At 37.0% G+C, this 18,331-nt stretch overlaps 2 protein-coding genes across 4 annotated transcripts in view; one reads left to right on the top strand and one right to left on the bottom strand.

The window, feature by feature from the left end:
* The first annotated feature begins 10,559 nt into the window (after positions 1-10,559).
* Positions 10,560-15,932, top strand: serp2 (stress-associated endoplasmic reticulum protein family member 2). The gene is made up of 3 exons (XM_020920406.2): positions 10,560-10,706; positions 13,524-13,596; positions 14,972-15,932. Exons 1-3 carry the CDS (start codon positions 10,623-10,625, stop codon positions 15,010-15,012), a joined length of 198 nt encoding a protein of 65 aa, XP_020776065.1. The 5' UTR covers positions 10,560-10,622; the 3' UTR covers positions 15,013-15,932.
* Positions 15,933-16,520: 588 nt separating this feature from the next.
* The window catches only part of tsc22d1 (TSC22 domain family, member 1), a 35,284-nt gene continuing 33,473 nt past the window's right edge, over positions 16,521-18,331 (bottom strand). For all 3 annotated transcript variants that reach the window (XM_020920316.2, XM_020920318.2, XM_020920317.2), the window contains exon 3: positions 16,521-18,041. In XM_020920316.2, coding sequence (XP_020775975.1) covers positions 17,781-18,041 — 261 coding nt within the window. In that variant the 3' untranslated portion in view covers positions 16,521-17,780. The remainder of the gene's footprint in view (positions 18,042-18,331) is intronic.

The following is an 18,331-nucleotide window of genomic DNA, read 5'->3' as shown; positions in this document are numbered from 1 at the left end:
TTGAACCTGTGATTTCTTTTGTTCACTTTCTCTTAGAACCCACATTTGAAATCAGGTTGAGAGTGGAGTTTTTGCTAGCCTGTAATTCATCAAAGATCCCTCACCTGCAAAACTATTTACTGTAAATATCTGGAAAGGTAATTTGCAAAGCCAGACAAGTGCCAGACTTGCAGTTAACTCTTTGTATAGTAATGTTTTCAAATTATATTTTACTGCAATCAAAATAGTATACTATCCCTACTTGATCAAATCTGATAGACATTATTCTTTTTTTGATAATATATTAATAGGGTAGTAACAGAAGTGTTTTATGTTTTTGCAGTGTACCTCTTCAATTTTTGGTTTCAGTGGGTTATGTTTATGGAGATGAGATCAGGCTGCATAAAGACTGGTAAAACCTGACCTTTTAGATATTTCAACACAAATTACAGTGTAATCAATGGGGAAATCTGTCTTTTGTCAGTCTGTCTTCTGTCAGGCCAAAGCTGGCACACTATTTGACCGCAGTAACGTAGACAGCATCTAGTGCTGATATGTGAGAAAACAACAGACCCAGGGTCAGCTAGTATTAATTACATATGGCTACTTTAAATAAATTAAATAGATAAAAAGGTTCAATATTTATAGATTTTCATTTGGCATATAGCTCATGAAAATACCATTAGACAATACTGTACTATAATAGCAACTTCTAGATAGTTATTTACTCAAATTTAACATGAAACAATATATCCTAACTTGCTATAACATTTGCACTGAAATATTGACACAAATCCAGTCTAAATATATACATCTTGTTTGTGTACACCAGTGCCAGTTTTAGATTAGGGCTGTGTGCACTTCTTACACAGTGATCTAACTCACATGGGAATATAGGCTCCAGCAGACACTATAAGGGACTTGTTTAGGTTTAATGATCTGCAACTCATCGACCCAAACCCCAGTGCTATGTTTTCCTTCTGTCAGGGCCACTCCCTCCACATCAAAACACCCCAAATTTCCTCCGCCCAAGTCTCTCTTTACCTGAATTCATCTCTCACGTTTCGCCTTTATTTTGCTTAACACTAACTACTATTTACTTTGCTCTCTAGTCGCGGTTACAGACGTGTTTTTTCTAACATACATATAAGTGTACAGGACTATAATTAAGTTGGCAGGTTTGGGGTAAACAAGTCAAAATATAGGTCAATATTTTAAAAAAGAGATGGAAATGTATGGGTGTGTTTTGGTGTTGTCTTTGTAGTGACACTGGACAGTAACTCAAATCACAAAGCACCTCTTTTTGCTGCTGTGATGCTATCTTAATTATTTCCCCTTAAATGGGCCCATCGCATGTGCAACAATTTGGACAATATCTGCATGTTTTCCTGGAAGTCAGCTATTTTTAAAATATTGCTTAGAAATACATGTTTTTGTAAGCTGCAAAGTAGAATAGAAAATGAGATTAAATGTGCCTAGATAACATTACATTATAATAGAAATTATAACTACCAGTAGTTAAAATTTGTGATTTAAGCTACAAATGTATTATGTCCAAAAGGTTTTCACTTTCTTTCACTTTCCATAAAAATATATTTATTGCTGACAACTATGGATTTTGGGTAGAGTATTGCCCAAAAATATCAAATAATGCTTTTTGTTTTTCTTGCTCAAGATGAATGAATTAACCCTGTTGAAACTTAAGTTTCTTTGACTCCATGCATGCATAACCATGATGTCATACTTCCTATTTACATTCAACACTTTGCCCCAGGCCTTTTCAAAATACTTTTTAAGATCAGGTAAGATAAGAGTCTTTACTTGTCCTGCAATGGGAAAGTCTAGTGCTGCAACGCAAAGTTCAAGAAGAGCAGAATAGAAATATGCTATCAAAACTCAAGATAAACAAGTTCTAATAGACTTAAATCTAACCAATTAAAGATGACAGATATTTAAGATACAAAAAGTTACTAATTGTCTTAACAGTAGGCAAAAGAGTGTCTTGATATTTTTAATGTCTATTAGCCAGACCCCTAATTTTACTGGAAAAGCAAAACAACACAAAACCCTAGCCTACCAAAATCTTCTGAGAAGTATAATGTATTACTTAGAGAAAATTACATTTTCACTGATAAACAAGAGCTTTTTGTATACAGTCTGGCAGCCTTTTATTGACTATTTTGATAGTAGATAACTATTGAGATAGTCCTCCTATATTTTTTATTTGTGCAGATGTTTAGTTCTGTTTTTGTTTTTATTTGTTCATACAGTTTGTATTTCTCACTTTTTTTTTTGTATTTTTGTCTCTGGTTGATTGGATAATGTTTACTTACAACACATGTACAAATGTACTGTATATACAAAACTATTAACCTATGAACATGTGGTGTTCTATGACTATAGAGTATGCATACGGTCAAAATAAATGGGCCTATCAGGTTAAGACTTGAAAATTTAAGACAAATTTTACTGGTTTTTACACATTTCTTCTTGGCTAATAATCTGTTTTTGTTGCTATCTCAGGTATTTCGCTTGTAAAGCTGAGTCACATCTGCTCCTGTCCCCCGTGCGACGGTGTTGACAGTGACTTAAGCAGGCTAACATCCTCCATAGTGTAATAAGCACTCAGCCTGCTCCACTCTGCTCGTGTCTGTTTAGTTTGGTAAAAAAAACACAGGAGCCTCCAGAGCGTGGCCTTTTATCTGCTCATGTAAACCTCAAGTGCAGGTGGCTAAACACTGAGTTAGCCGCTAAAACTAGCCTCTTCTCTATTGGGTTTAAAAAAAATACTAGGTCACGAGAAAAGTGGGTCAATGTTCATGTGAAGATTAATGGCATTGCAGAGATTTTAAAAGTGCACTATGTAGCTTTTCTGGTGGACCTGGTTGTCATGGAGATGTTTTTGCTTTATCTAGAATGTTCAGCAGTTCAAAGTTATTATTCTTGCCTCTTCTCAACAACAGAAGTTTTGCCACTGGGCTAATAAAATCATGCCATTACTTTTCAGACCTTCACTGATCTTACTTGTAACTTGGCCAGGTGGTGTCTCCTGCTTGTCTTCTTGGAGATAGTAAGCATCATGCAGTTCTGTGGTACATTTCAAGCAAAGCAGTAACATTGGCAAGTAGCAGACCCTCCATCAGAAAAGTTACATAGCGCACCTTTAAACTATGTTTTAAAGGACCTGTATTACGCAAAATTGACTTGTGAGCTTTAAGTCATGTCATAATTCTATTGCCTTGACCTGGAGTTTTGTTTCATTCACACATGTTTGAGTAATCATTTGTTATTAGTCTGTCTGCTTCTCTAAACCTCAAATGCTCTGTCCCACCTTGTGATGTTATGTAGTGGTAGTTAACACTTTTACTTTTAGTTTTATAGAGATTGACAAGATGAGGGCTGAACTTATCCAAATTATTCTAGTGAAGGTGTATGGAGTTTAAAAACACAGTGGAGCACTTTCTGTATTAGCACATGATATCACAAGGTGGAACAGAGTATCTTCCATCTGAGAGAAGAACTCAGTCTAAATATATAGGATTTGTGCTTTAAACATGTGAATGAAACAAAACACAACTTCAAGTAGGCTATGCTTTTGATGAGGAAAATTGCTCTTTAAATAGTTCCAAATCAAAACAGGTTAAAATAAAGGCTCACTACATGTACATGTAGCTATTGTTTATGTGACCTATCCCTTAATGACTTATCCAAAATACTGGGACAGGCACATGGAGAACATGCAAACTTCACAATAGGAGACCCCTCTGCAGGAAATTAAACCCGGAGAGATAACCACTCTGCCACTATTGCCTTGATGTCCTTCGTAGTTATCAGGTCAACCTATTGAATCTATTTGATTTGTTATCCCTACTGGTCATTGTAACGTGTGTATGTGTCTGTGCGTGTGTGCGTGCGTGTGTGCGTGCGTGTGTGCGCGGGTGTGTGTGTTTTGGTGTCTTGGCCAGCCTGACTAATTTGTTGGTCCATTAGCAAATTATAATTAGTTTATATTGCATGAAGGCTCTCCCAAAGTAATAATTCAGTTTTCATATCATAAATTAGTACACTTATATTTAGCCCTATAGTTTATTGACCATGAACAACAAGCATTTTAAAGAATGACATAATGCCTACATATGGTTTTTTTTGGCATCCAATTATATTTTTTCTGACCTACCTTTTCAGTACCAACCCACATTTTGGAACCACTGCCCTAAATCATTATCTATAATTACCTCACACATAATACACCTTGTCACTCTCTGCCTGTATAACTATTGCACTTTTCTTTACCGTGGCGTATTTTCCACCTATTTACCCCCTATAGCCCCTAATGGATGCATGTGTCAGCGAACATATCACTCATGAAAAATGGGATATCCCGCACCACATAAACATCACATGGCTGACAGGGCTCATTTCCAGCGGTGCCAGGGGAGAGAAAACCGCTCCGTGTAGGGAAGAGGTCTAATTTTACACCTGGAGGTTTAAACACGTGAGATTGCCTGGAAAATCTGCACGTGAACATATAGTGGTCATTCACATCTGGGAGGAAAACACATGCTCCTGCCATATGTGGATTCCTGCAATGAACAATAGGGCCTTTTAGGTGGAAATGATATTTAGGTCTGATATTTTGAGCTGATTAGGATTATTTTCACTTAACTATATCATTTTAATTTACTACAAACTGATTCACAGGCCAGTTTTACTATAAACTGCATAAGAAAGCTGTGCAGTCACATTTTATGTTTTTCCTCTCAACACAACACTGCTCAAATAAAACATTTTTAGGCAACTGATTGGCTCAAACAAAATTAAGAATTAATAAGGTTGATACTGCTAAAAAGTGCAAATATCTGCCATTTTGGTAATAATATTGTTCGTTTCAATAATTTTTCTTCAAAGGGTTGAAAAAGTATTCATTCAGCCTTTTCTATATAGCCACAACTGCCCTGTGGTAGACTGACAAAAGCATGACTGCCTTTCTGCATATAATCAAAGCAATCTGACCAGCATCCGTCACTTAAGTATAAATTACATTCATAGACAAAATGAAGTGTTTTGCTCAAGGTCACAACAGTATTATGCACTGTTGGAATGAGGGGAAAAATGATCAGTCAAATTTGTAAGCAAAAACTCAAATCACTGACTCAATTTTTTAGTAGTTCTTAAATTCAGTGCAATGGACTAATTATATGGCAATGTTTTTCATTTATTTTGAATATTTTTATTCTGTAGTAATTAAGTAATTAAATTGTTATGTAAGGTAATAGAACTCTCACTTGGTCATATAATTGGAGTACTCTACCAAACTGCTTTTTAGAGCAGTCTGTAAAATGAACGAGGACAGGACCAAATAGAGATAAATAGCTCTTTATATTCACAGACATTACATGACCCTTTGTATTTGCACTAAAATGACCTCCAGAGATACTGCCATTCATGTACTCTACTCACTTGCGTGTCTGGTTTCACTTTCTTTGTACAGTGCTGAGTAGGAGCATTGTACTGCAAATAAAAACTAGAAGCAGTTGGCCAGATCTCAATGAAATAGACTCTGGTTCGTCGAGACACTGATTTATCCATGCCAAAAATGAAGAATTTGATCCAGTAGTGACTTTTCCTGGAGGTTAAAGGTGCACCATGGAACTTTCTTGGTTGGATGGGCCACTACCAGCTTGGAACGTTCCACAGCATGGCATTAAATATGTCTATCTCCATGAAGACACTAGCTGACTAAGTTACACTTTGACTTAGACAAACTTAAATGATCCACAAGGGAAATTATATGGACACAATAGCTCACACATCACAATATAATATAAAAACAAAGAGAAAACATATAAACGGTAATAATAAATTCTATATAAGTTGCAAAAAAGATAGTAAGAGAGAGGTGTCAAAAAAGACATAATAATCACCAGTTGTTGTCAACGTTCAGAAGCAGATGGTTTTCCTGGGACCAGTCCACAAAGTTTTCAGTCAGTGTCCTGTACGCCAGCTCCTGACCATCTCTGATACACCCTACCACTGTAGTGTCATCAGAGGACTTCTCGCAGCTATACTGGAAATCAGAGGTGTACAGAAGTTACAGGTCAGATCTGTGGAACGGTGACCCGGATCATGTACAGTAAAGTGAACTGGAGCCATAGTCGATAGAGCCAGGAGTGCTCCCATGTTCACTTCCTATTTGGAAAGCGGGGGCTAGTGGGTTAGTGGGTCCATTTATATATACAGTTGTGCAAGATATATAAGGTTAATGCCACTATGAAACATTCCAGGCAAAACAATCGTGTCATGCAGTATGTGCACCCTTCACCAGAAGAGGAGGGTGTGCAGCTTGAAACAATATAGGCTTTTGATATTAGACTGCCAACTATGCTAAAACATTTTTAGTTTTTATTCCCAAATTCATTATACTGACCAGTCACCTTGTTATTTTGTCAACAAATCGATGAGTCAAATGAGAACACAGCAATACATTTTTTAAGGGAAATAATTCTAAAACATTTGAACGATTTTGAAATGCATGGCCTGATATCTTGTCCTCTTTCACACCATATTGGTTTAGATCATATTTGCATGATCTCAATTACTTAAAATGTGTAGAAAATGCAGTATATGAACACAATTTTAAAATGTGTTAAAGGAAGCAGATTTTACTCAACTCTTCACTTACCATATCTCAGTTATCTCTTTACATACCTTATCTCCGTTACGAACTACAACTGTCTCTCTGTCGCCCACAGACAAAGTCAGGACAAAGGCGATCCTGGGGACTAGTGGAGAATCTAGGTCAAGTTTGACTTTGAACACGAGACATCTGATCTGTGTCCAGCATTGTCCCACTCTTCTTCACTCTGCCACACTGCAAAAAATAAACTATGTAAAAAACTTTCTAACTAACTAACTTTCCATATACCACCTTTAAGTTCTAGTACTTATAATATGGTAGCAGAATGGGAGAGTGGTTTGTCTTTGCGCCTCACAGCAGGAGGATCCCAAGTTTGAGCCCCTGTGCAATTAGCATGTTTTCTCCAGAGAATCTATGTGCTGTAATGTGCTTTTACAACAAAACATAATAAAGATTAATAAAGAAAAATCAGTGAAAACACCTTAAATCAAATAGTCTACTCTATATCTACAAATCAATACCAACTCATTGAAAATATACATATTTTAGTTTAATTTTAAAGTAGCTTTACCAGATGTTTTCATAATTGTAATAAAGTACAATTTGTATTACCCCAATCCAGATACATTGTAAAAGCATCTCTCCCAAATTGGGACCAAAGTGTACTGTCTGCATCTAAAGTGCTTTGTTAGCATACGAGTTGTTTTTAGAAGACAAAACTCTGCTCTGGTCTCTCTATGAACTACTGCAAACTCTTTAAAATGAATTAGTTTTTTTCATGTTTTAAGAGAGTAACAATCAGATAGATGAACAAATGTTCCTTTTTTGCAGTGTAGAGACAGAGGAGCCAGTGGGAGGTCGAGGTGCCGGTACCTTTATGTAAACAAACACTGAGAAGCACAGAGAGCAGCAGACTGGGAGCAGGAAGTCTGTAGGTGTGAGTGGGTGACTTCTGTACAGTAGTGGACGATATGTGCTCCAAGGAGGTTTCATCACCACAACAAAACACTACACGTTTTCATACATTTGGGGCATGTTTATTTATATTTAGGTTTGTTCATCTTGGTTTGATATGTCTGTTCCTCTTTGATATAGTAGCAGATCCTTTAGCATCCACAGCCATTTAATTAAGTGTTCAACGGAACTCACATACTAGTCTGTTTATTTAAAAAAAGGTAGACTATGGAGCTTTTCTGGTGGTGGTATCTGATATGGGGCGGCAGTAGCTCAGTTGGTAGAGCATTCACCCACTGATCTGAAGGTTGGTGGTTCGATTCCAGCTCTCGACATAAACATCACAGGTTGAGCGGTCAGATCCACTCACCCACAGGTTGGCTGGTGTGATTCCAGCTCCCACAGATGAATGCTGTTGTTGTGTCCTTGGGCAAGACACTTAACCCACCTTGCCCACTGTGTGTGTGTGAATGGGTGAGTGGTAAAGCGCTTTGAGCACCTTGAAGGTGGAAAAGTGCTATAGAAAAATGTGACCATTTACCATATGCTGGATAATATAGATAACTTCACAGGCAAAGCAAAATCATCATCTCCATGGAGACTAGCAAGTGATTGATCCCCCAGCAGAAAAGTTATAGTGCACCTTTAATTCAGGGTGATTTTTATTTATTTTATTTATATATATTTTTTTTATATCTTTCTGTATCAGATGCCCTTCAAACTTCCTCAATTACTCAGTGCAAAGTAACATTTTATAGATGTAGAAGTAAGTACAAAAATGTGGGTGGGGATAGATGATAAGTGCAAACTGACATTTTCTGAGCATTTTAGCTTTGAAAACAGGACAATACAGGGTTACCACAGACTCAATCAAGATTCAACTTTGAGTAATGTCATGAGTTTCATTTTCATGATAGCAAAAGCTCATCTAGTTCATTTTTGCTGAATATTTCCTCTTTAATTACCACATGTAATTAGAATAACATGTCAGTAAATGTGTTCTCTGGTTCACTTACCCTTAATGAAATAATTGACTGTTATGGCTTGTACTTGACACACCATGTGTTTATGTCCCCTGCTATAACATGAGGGCCATACACTTGATTTGAGTCTCTGGGTTTTTGTTTTATGTCGGAGCAAATCCTTTGATGCAGTTGCTATGACGACTCCCACTCCTCCTCTTTTCTCTGTCACTTCTGTCATCTGTCTGATTGAAGGAGTGATGCAAGTTTGCTGCAATGGATTCAAAAGCTCAGACACAAAGCCTGACATCAACAATAGAAAAAACTCTGACATTTCAGCTTTAGAAAACAGTTTTGTAATAACCACATATTTTGGTCGGATGGTGGGAAACACACCCTTTGCTGTGTCCATATTTTAAATTTAGTTTTAGTCAAACCAGAAATGAGAAAGTTAATTTACAAATTATATTGGCATATGATATGGAATTACATTTTGTAAACATAAACCATAGAGAATTTGAATCATTGCTCATTAACACAAAGCCTGAACTGTACTCCAAACCACATGCTTTTAGGATTGGTTGAAGTACTACTCACCCATTCACACACAAGTGTATGCAGACACAAGAGATGTTAAGTGTTTTGCCCCAGGACACAATGACAGTATTCATCTGTGGGAGCTGGAATCACACAGCCAATCTTTGGGTCAGTGGATATGACCGCTTTATCAATGATGCTTTTTAATGTATTATACAATATAGTATACGCTTGTACTTTGATTTGATTTAAATGATATGTTAACTGCTCAGATCTAATATTAATTCAGACTATTTTCACTGTTATACTACGTTGGCCTGTGTGCAGTACTGCAGTTTAACCAGCCTTGAAAATAAAATCTATAAAAACGAAGGTGAACACATGTGGCCGGTCGAATCACGTGAAGTTGATTAATTTGAACATTCAGAACATTTAGTTAAACCAGATTACTGAACACATCAGTCGTGCAAAATGTGCCGACGCGTGACCTAGACTAACATGGGAAAGCTAAGTCTGGTTCTGGATCTAAAAATCTGAAGAAGATCTGTGAAACGTGAAAGTTTTTTGCTCTAATCTAATCATTTTATATTGGACTGAGGCAGATATGAGCCAAACCCAGAGGTCCAATCCCCACACACAATTACCGTCAACTCAAATAGCCTGGTTTACAATATGCAGCAAAACAACTTGGTACAGAAAAAACAAGTTGATGGAACTATAGTTAAGTTTTTTTTAAATGGAAAACTATTGGATTTAGCCTAAAACATTTAATATATAGGCCTATCAGTTTAGCTTCTATTACAACCTATTATTATTATACTATACAGTCTACATAATAATTATCGCTGTCCAATCCTGTAGTCGATTGATCTGGTACTCTTTAGTGGTGGTGAGCTGCAAAATTCTGATCCTCAAAAAAAAAAAATCCAAATATGAAATCATTAGGAGTTATTTTAATGGTACACACTTTAATTGTAAGTTATACATTTCGTGTTATAGGAGGAACAAATTACTTAGATAAGAGTTGTTAAGAGGTAAGAGTGGTTTATCAGAAATAGCCTAATTGTGAGTTTCTTCTCGAATAATATAGTTTCTTTTAAATTCTAAAGCCTCTTAGTTTGTCTAGATATGATACATGAATACAATCTTTATTTATGCCTCTTAATGACCTAAAAAAAATTCCGTTATTACAGTGTGGTGATGTTACAGAGGTGTTGTCAGTACTCTCGATGTGTAGCAAACAACTTCCGGTTTTACTTTTCAGCGTAAAACACATTAAATCAGTAATTTAAAATTACATGAAATTGATTGGATAAGTAGTATATTTTTTATCAACTGTTTGTTTGGTAAACGAAATAAACTGAATAATTAGAATCTGGGCAGCATACATGAGTTTGAAATCAATAATTTGATTGCATGAAAAGTATCTTCCGGTGTGGTCGTTGCTACGTTTTGTTAACTTGACGTCTTGCCTTGTCGCTCCGGCTTGAGCAAATAACAGGCAAAAAACACACTAATTTGTTTACCCAGGGTATCCGGCTTAATTTCGGAAGATGGTGGCAAAACAAAGGATCCGCATGGCCAACGAAAAACACAGCAAGAACATCACGCAAAGAGGAAACGTAGCCAAGACGCTGGTGAGTGGTGAGCACATTGAAGATGCCAGCATGAAATTAGCCAACATAGGTGACGTTCACACCAGAGGACCTGAACTAAATGTACCGCTATTCCCCGAGATATCTCGTGTATAGTATGACTCATGGTTGTTTGTTATACACGAGGGTGCATATGTTAAAAATCAGGCAAGATGCTAATGTGTGACAGAAGAGCAGAGGATCCCCCGCCCTCCGTAGGGTACAGTGCAAGTTTAAAGATATGATATTACAGCTGTGTTGCTAACAGTGAGAGGGAAAACATAGTTGATCATTTTGTGTGTTCATATTGAAAATTAAAACTACTGAACTAATATAATATATATTATAAAAACATTCCACTATTGCACATTGGACTTAATGTAATGGGGGATTCGAAACTCATTGGAATTCGTTCATGGATCATAATAATTACACATTACTCAACAACTGTTTTTTTTATATTTATGTTTAGGCTGATTTGATGTAGTGGGTCCTTAATTATTAGAGTATTACAATGAAATTTCCCTTTTGTGGAACAGATAAATATATTATTATCAGGCAGTGTTACTACTTGTGTGACAGCATAGACCAGGGGTGTCAAACTCAAACTGACAAAGGGCCAAAATAAAAAAAACTGGGACTAAGTCAAACTAAATATTTATTGAAAAATTTCAACAACATCTGCATGTTTTCTTTTCTTCGAGATATGTAATATTAAACCATTTCTTATTAAAATAAATGTTTAATAATAGTTTTGCTTTAACATTGAATCCAGAACAAGCATAATATAAAATTATAACATTTTAAATAAATAATGTTTCTGTAGTCTATCTGTAGCCAGTGGGCCAGTTTTAATACATATTTGATATTATCTCGTGGGCCAAATATAATTATATTGCAGGCCAAATTTGGCCCCCAGGCCTGAGTTTGACATGTCTAGCATAGACAATCTCCATTCACTAAAAAAGATACATTGAGCTGCTTTGAGCACACAGAAAGAATACTTACATATGGGTGGCCCTCCTGGGTTGATCATGCAGGAGAATGGTCAGGAATTGCATCTATATCTTATCTTTGTGTTGTATTGTGCAAATTAAAATTAAAATTGACTTGCAAAAAGGGTATAAAGGGATATTTCTGCATTCTTGGATTTAATTTTTACTGTGCATTCGCTTTTTGTTAACCACAATCTATACAGGCACATATGAGTACATTTTGGATGGAAACCATAAGATTGTATCGCCATGCGGATAATCCAAAAAATATCGCCCACTTCTCGCTCCCCTGTCCCCATCCAAGAGTGACATCATCTCATTCTATTGTCTGTAAACAATCGTGTGTGGGAACTGTAAACGGGATGTTATGTGACATCCTTACAGACATTTTTGATAGCAATTTTTTGGTGTCCTTTTCCCATTATTTGGTCCTGGTTTGAGCCCAGTTTAGCCTTAATTTTAGTTGGTATAGTCCTGGTTTCTAGATGTTGTTCTGGGTTTATTCCCAGGTTAATCCCAATTTTAATGTGACCTATGTGCAAATGAGAATGCACCCTTATTTAACCTATCTGTTTTATTTGAATTATAAGGATTTATATGGCCTATAGCAGGAAAACGATGTAGATGCATAGAGTGAGTTAGCTGGAGTTTTCGGAGTGACTGGACAGTATAATCTGCCTTCTCTCTTTTGAAGCGGCTGTTTACTAGTGCTTTTCTGTAAAGTTGTTTTCACGTGAGTTCCTAATAATTTTGAGAGCATTTGCCAGCGCCATGCCCTTTAGTTGATCAATCAACATAGAGCATGTCTTGAGTTGAACAAGAATTTCTTTAGTCAACTAAAGCCCAAACCCACATTCACAAAAACAGCAGGTTCACAAACGTCATTCCTCTTATCTCCTGTTGTCTTGAAAATGGTTTTGCTGTTGTGCATTTTAGGAATGTCCAAGTCTTCCTATATCACAGAATGAGGTTAACCATGCAGCCAATGACACAGAGTATCAAATTTTTTTTCCTGACAAAACAAAACAACTTGAGGACATCTTTTGTGTCATATTAGTTTGTCACTCACCATCCCACAGACTGTATGTCATGAGCTCATCCCACGGGAATCAAGGGTGCTCCCAAAATCTGTCCGGGCCTATATCGTCTCTCACTCATCCTAAATCTCTGTGTGGAAAGTCTGTGCTAGCTTTGGTTTGTTATTGAACTGTACGACCCTAAAGTTGTTTTTGTGATGTTATCAGCAGCACGGGTATGTTGCAATATGTACCATTGCTGTTTTTAGTCGATAAAATACATAAATATACCTGAAATGTCTGTGGGTATTAGCATTTGAATTGACTTTTAGAAAAGGTTGATTTTTTTTCACTCTTTATAGAAGTGATACTGCTTGAGGCCATCCTGACTTATACACATACACATTTATTAATGCAAAATCTACACATTTTCCATAACATTTTAATGTAATATATCTGCTTTGTCTTATTCATTTACTAAAGTATTAACAATTATTCCAATTATGGTTTAGTTGGAATTAATTGATTATCTTAAAAATAATTTACTAAAAAAAATTCTAAATAGTTTTATAAAGACATCTGTGTATTCCCTCAATCATTCTGGTAGGTTTCATAGAAAATAAAATGTAATAAAAATTTCACTCTAAGCTTTTGTCTAGTCAGTGTCTGATTTTAAATGTACACACTATTTTAAGAATGTGTCATGCCTGTTTTGTAACCTACACCACAGACTAAACATTGTAGCCATGACTAAGACCTAAGACCTGGCATAATTTAAATATATATCTTATATGTTTTGTTTTGCCCAGAGGCCGCAGGAGGAGAAGTATCCAGTCGGGCCCTGGCTCCTCGCCCTCTTTGTGTTTGTTGTGTGCGGCTCAGGTAAGCAGCCCTTTGAACTGAAAATCACATTAACATGCTTTGAACAAAACAGTGCTTGAGTTAAATTAGTTCTTTTCAAATGCTTCAAGGTAATTAGTTTCTTTCCCATGATTAATAAAGCATTTGTGTGTTTTGTGTTGCACTTAAATATGTGTTTTATTTGCATTTTTGCCTTCTGTCCATATTTATTTCTCTATTTATATTTATATTGTGACACCACACTGGGGGTGTTCAAGATGTATGTGTAGGGTGGAATGTTCATCAAGTGTCATGGTGACATAATGCACACGTTAGTAAAAATAGTCTGAAAAAAAAAATCACAAAAAAAATTCTAAATGGATTTACGCAACACATTTTCAGGAGGCTGTGACTAATACAAGCATTCGTGGTCCTGTTAAGGTGTTCGATTTTCAACAAAAAACGGGGAGAGTGACTAACTGAAAAACTGTTGGCTAATGCTAGCTGACTGTAAAGTTATTTGAGAGGGACTTGTTCCTAACCCTAACAGCACAAATCAGCTTGCCCATGTAGTTCCAGCTAAGTCATTTTTGGTCAGACTGTGTTGAAATAAAGCTCAGACTAAAGTCTAACAAAGCCTCAGACAGAGCAGTGTCTACAGTTAGCTTCACACCCCCAGGAAACAATGACATCAGCTGCAAAGTATCAATCACTGTGCAATATACCAACATGACATCATGTATTGTGTTAAAATGCACATTGTCAAAGAGACTGTTGTGTAACTATAGCCAAAATACAAATGTACCTGCTTTGTTTAGCTGACCGGTGTTATTGTCACGCCCAAGAAGCCAACGTAGCCAGAGGTTGTTGTTGACAAGAGGTGCAGACCGCTGCTTTTACCTGGTTTAATTGGGAAACAACCTTCTTTATATTTCTGACCAGTTTGTTAAGTTTGTTAATTGCTTATGCAGAAAATAGACACTTCATTGTGCCTGTAGAAAATGTGCATGTTTCCATTTCATCATAGTTTTCATCAACATGATATTTTTGCTCTTGTAAATTAAACATTAACTAGATCAGTGTTTCTCAAGCTGGTGGTGGTAATTGGACAGATCTTCAATTTGTGGGTTTGCCTAATTTAGAGGTAATTTAATCCAATTTTTTTTGTCCTCCTTTGGGTAATGTCTTGTTTAGAACTACAAGGGAAATTATATAGTCCATTTATAGACCTGGTAGAGCCCTAGATTAGACCTGAAATGGTCCTGTTATATAGCTGATTTACATCTGGTGGTACTCAGAAAGGCACAATTTTTCTTTGATGGTATTTGGTAGTCAAAAATCCGGTATAGGCCCTTTAATAACTAACTTACTCCATTAACCAATTTTCTAATGTCCTTTCTCACCTGTGTCTTTGCAGCCATATTTCAGATCATCCAGAGCATTCGTATGGGTATGTGATCACACCCCCCGATGCCCTTCTCTGTGCCCGACCCACCCTCGCTTACCCCTGGCCCCCCTCCTGGTCCAGAGGCTCTGAAACTGAATCAAACCTTCAGGACCAACCTCGAGCCCACAAGACCCGCCCATTCTACTGTCCCGTCCAATCGGAGGTGTTCGCCATGATGTCACAGCGTTCAAAAGGGCCTACGGTTTGAAACCAAGATGGAGGGCAGGTCAAAATGCTATGGTACAAAATGCTGCTAAAAATGACCCAGTTTATGATTAATATCTTTGTAATTATTTGGCTTCTTGATGAAACAAAAACTGCTCCAAAGTTTAAACTATAGCACACAAATACAGCACTATCCATGGGTTTCACTCTGAAAAATAGGTGACTGTTGCCATGGTAATTAGCCAACAGTTATTTATCTTTACTAACTCAACTACCAAATATTATCTTCAAGTCTGAAATTGAAACCCATGAATAGTCAACGCTTACTTTTTTTTTTGTATTTGAGTTTCAAAAAGTTGAGGTTTTATTAATTGTAGACTGTAGACAAAGCATTTCAGTAAGCCACACCCTAAATGAGTTTGAGGGGCTTATTTTAACCAAAAATGTATATTAAGTTCAACATTTCTGGATTTTTGTTTAAAAAATGGTGCCTCGCCCATAGAATAACATTGGCCCTTGCCCTCCATCTGAGATTTTAACATCACTGAATACACTCTGGACCTCTCTGTGTGTGGTACTGACAGCTTTTCTACGGACAGTCGAAAACCACGCCACCGAAAATCATGCCCATTCTTCACTGGCTTTGTGCATTATTTAATTGTGTGTTTGTGTGAATGAAGAGGTGAGAGTGTTGGAAGACATGTGATTCCTGCTGACAATGTGCCATATCAGTGGAAATGATTGTGTTGTGTCAAAGCTATCTTTTTCAAATAAATATAGAGCATTTATGGATATGCTGCTTCCATGGATTAATTGCAATACACAATGAGTTAATATCAAAGTTTCAGGGAGACTTTAATCTAAGAGTCCACATATTGCTCCCTAAACAAGTGGTATGTTAGTTAAAAGTAGAGCTAATGTTACACATTCATTAATGATGAAGATTATAATGCATGTACAAATTATCTATTTCTTACAATGGCTGAAAATATAGTCTTCAGACAAAAAAACATTAGACATGAATACTTAATTACGTTTCTAAGTATTATTCAGCCTCTGCCTGGCAAGTCCAGAAGGATATCTCTTTTTTTTAAAATAGAGAGGTGTGTATTTGTGATCCCAGGCAAAGTTAGTTGTTAAAATGTAGTTTCTAAACCAAGGGTGCATTCACACTTTTCCTGGTCAGGGTTTGAGCCCAGTTTAGTTCGGTTGTAGACCTGATTTAATCCTGTTCTAGTCTTGGGTTAGTCCTGATCTAGTCCAGTTTTAGTTCCAATTTAAATGTGGTGAAGTGTGAACCTAAAGCACAGCTAATGACAACCCATGAATTTAGAAGGAGTAAACAGAGGCAGAGTGATTATTCTTCTTGAAGCACGTTTATTGAAAGTTTTGAAGTGCAGCTGTCAAGTGCATTTGTGGCTTGAACGTTACAGTTTCTTCATCCGGGTTTAGCAGAGACATGCACAGAACGTGAGCATACAACTGATAACATCAAAAAAAAGAGAAAAAAAAAATTGTATCTTTTCAGTTATGGTTCATCCAGAATTCACTGTCAAAGAAAAACAAAAGGTGCATTACATCGGTAAAAGTGGAAATGTTGCAGTAGTGAGATATCTGCAGTTTAAATATCCTAGTCCTTTTAGATCGACAGTCCTGAAGATTCAGCATTAAAAATAGACACAGACTGAGTTGGACCATGTTCCCGCTCATATCTGCGTGACCTAAATATCATTTGTTGTTTCTCCCCCTCCTCACTATATTACAATGTACTTACACTGTACAGAAATATACATTATCCTCCTTTCCATCACTCTTTTCGTAAAAATTAAACAAAAAATATGCAGCGTAAAGCCCAATATCTCTCTCAACCTTGACCAATACAGTTTCAAATGACATGCCACTTAATTCAAGGTTGAGATAACAGCAACGTTGAGCTTTTTGTCGCAGGGCAAATGAGAAAGTCAAATACTGAAAATATAGATCGTCATCTCAGTAAGAAACATTTTTGTTCCTCCCACCAACCCAATATAGTTTTAAGTAACATCGTCAATGTTGCCAGTATAGTGTTGTTCAAAGTGTCCTCCCCGAAAAACATTGCTTTTCTACCCCATTCCAGATGGGATCTTGTGTCGCTATCACATTCATCAATATATGTCACTATAACAAGGCTGATTTTTCTCCTTTTCTGTAACAATAGCCCAAAGAGTGTTGTATTTACATCATGGAGCAAGCTGTTAACCATTACAATCCTATATCTCCTCTACTTTCTCAGTAAAATCGACATCTCTTAAAATCCAGACGCAGGCACAGTGAATTCCTAAAGTTGTCACTAATGTTGGTAAGACATTCGAGCTGATATGTCCGTGTAGTTTATTTTTTTGTATTTTTTGGCAAAATGTTCAGGTTTATTCTCCTCAGGAATTCAATCACCCCAATCGTGATACAGCATTCAAGATTGTCACCTCTACTGCTGCCGGTCACCTCCCCTCTGAGATAAATATGTGCAAAAATCTTGTCATAACAGCAAAACAAAAACTCATGCTGTTATAGGCAAGGGGCGACTCTGTATTGAGCGCAAAACAAAACAAAAAAAGTCTATGAGTCTGTGCCCATGCTACGCAGAGGGGCCAGAGGAGTGAGAGGCAGGCTGCGTGAGGATGGGTGGTCCCGGGACAGTGGCGGTGGCTGCGGGTGGAGGCGAGCCGCTCTGAACTTGGGCCTGAAACTGGGCCATCTGCTCCGGACTGGCCAGGGTCTTGAGCAGCGTGTTCTCCTGCTCCAGTTGTGAGTTTCGTTCGATCAGCTCTTTAATCTGCTCCTTCAGCACCTCCACTTCCTCACGGACAGCGTACATCAGATGGCTCTTCACCAGGTCCTGGAGAAATTACATAAAAATAACAGGTTAGATTTATCCATAAGCACAGCAAGTCCGGGGTCATGTCTAATCATCTTTGTATTTTTTGTGGGCTACGCTCAAACAGGTAGATGAATGAAGGGATTTTGTTGTGAGGCTGAACGATTCTGTGAAAAAGATTAAAGCACAATTTTTCTGACAAGCAAAGCGATTATGACTCTATTTGTGATTTCTGTTCACATTGTAAACTTGCCCGGGAGCAGTAACATTCAAGAGAGCACTAAAATGCTACACTAATACAAGAATCACAT

The sequence above is a fragment of the Boleophthalmus pectinirostris genome, unplaced genomic scaffold, assembly GCF_026225935.1.
Source record: "Boleophthalmus pectinirostris isolate CB_2022bp ecotype Guang Dong unplaced genomic scaffold, ASM2622593v1 HiC_scaffold_1, whole genome shotgun sequence".
Taxonomy (NCBI): Eukaryota; Metazoa; Chordata; class Actinopteri; order Gobiiformes; family Gobiidae; genus Boleophthalmus; species Boleophthalmus pectinirostris.
This window is presented reverse-complemented; position numbering and strand designations above follow the sequence as displayed.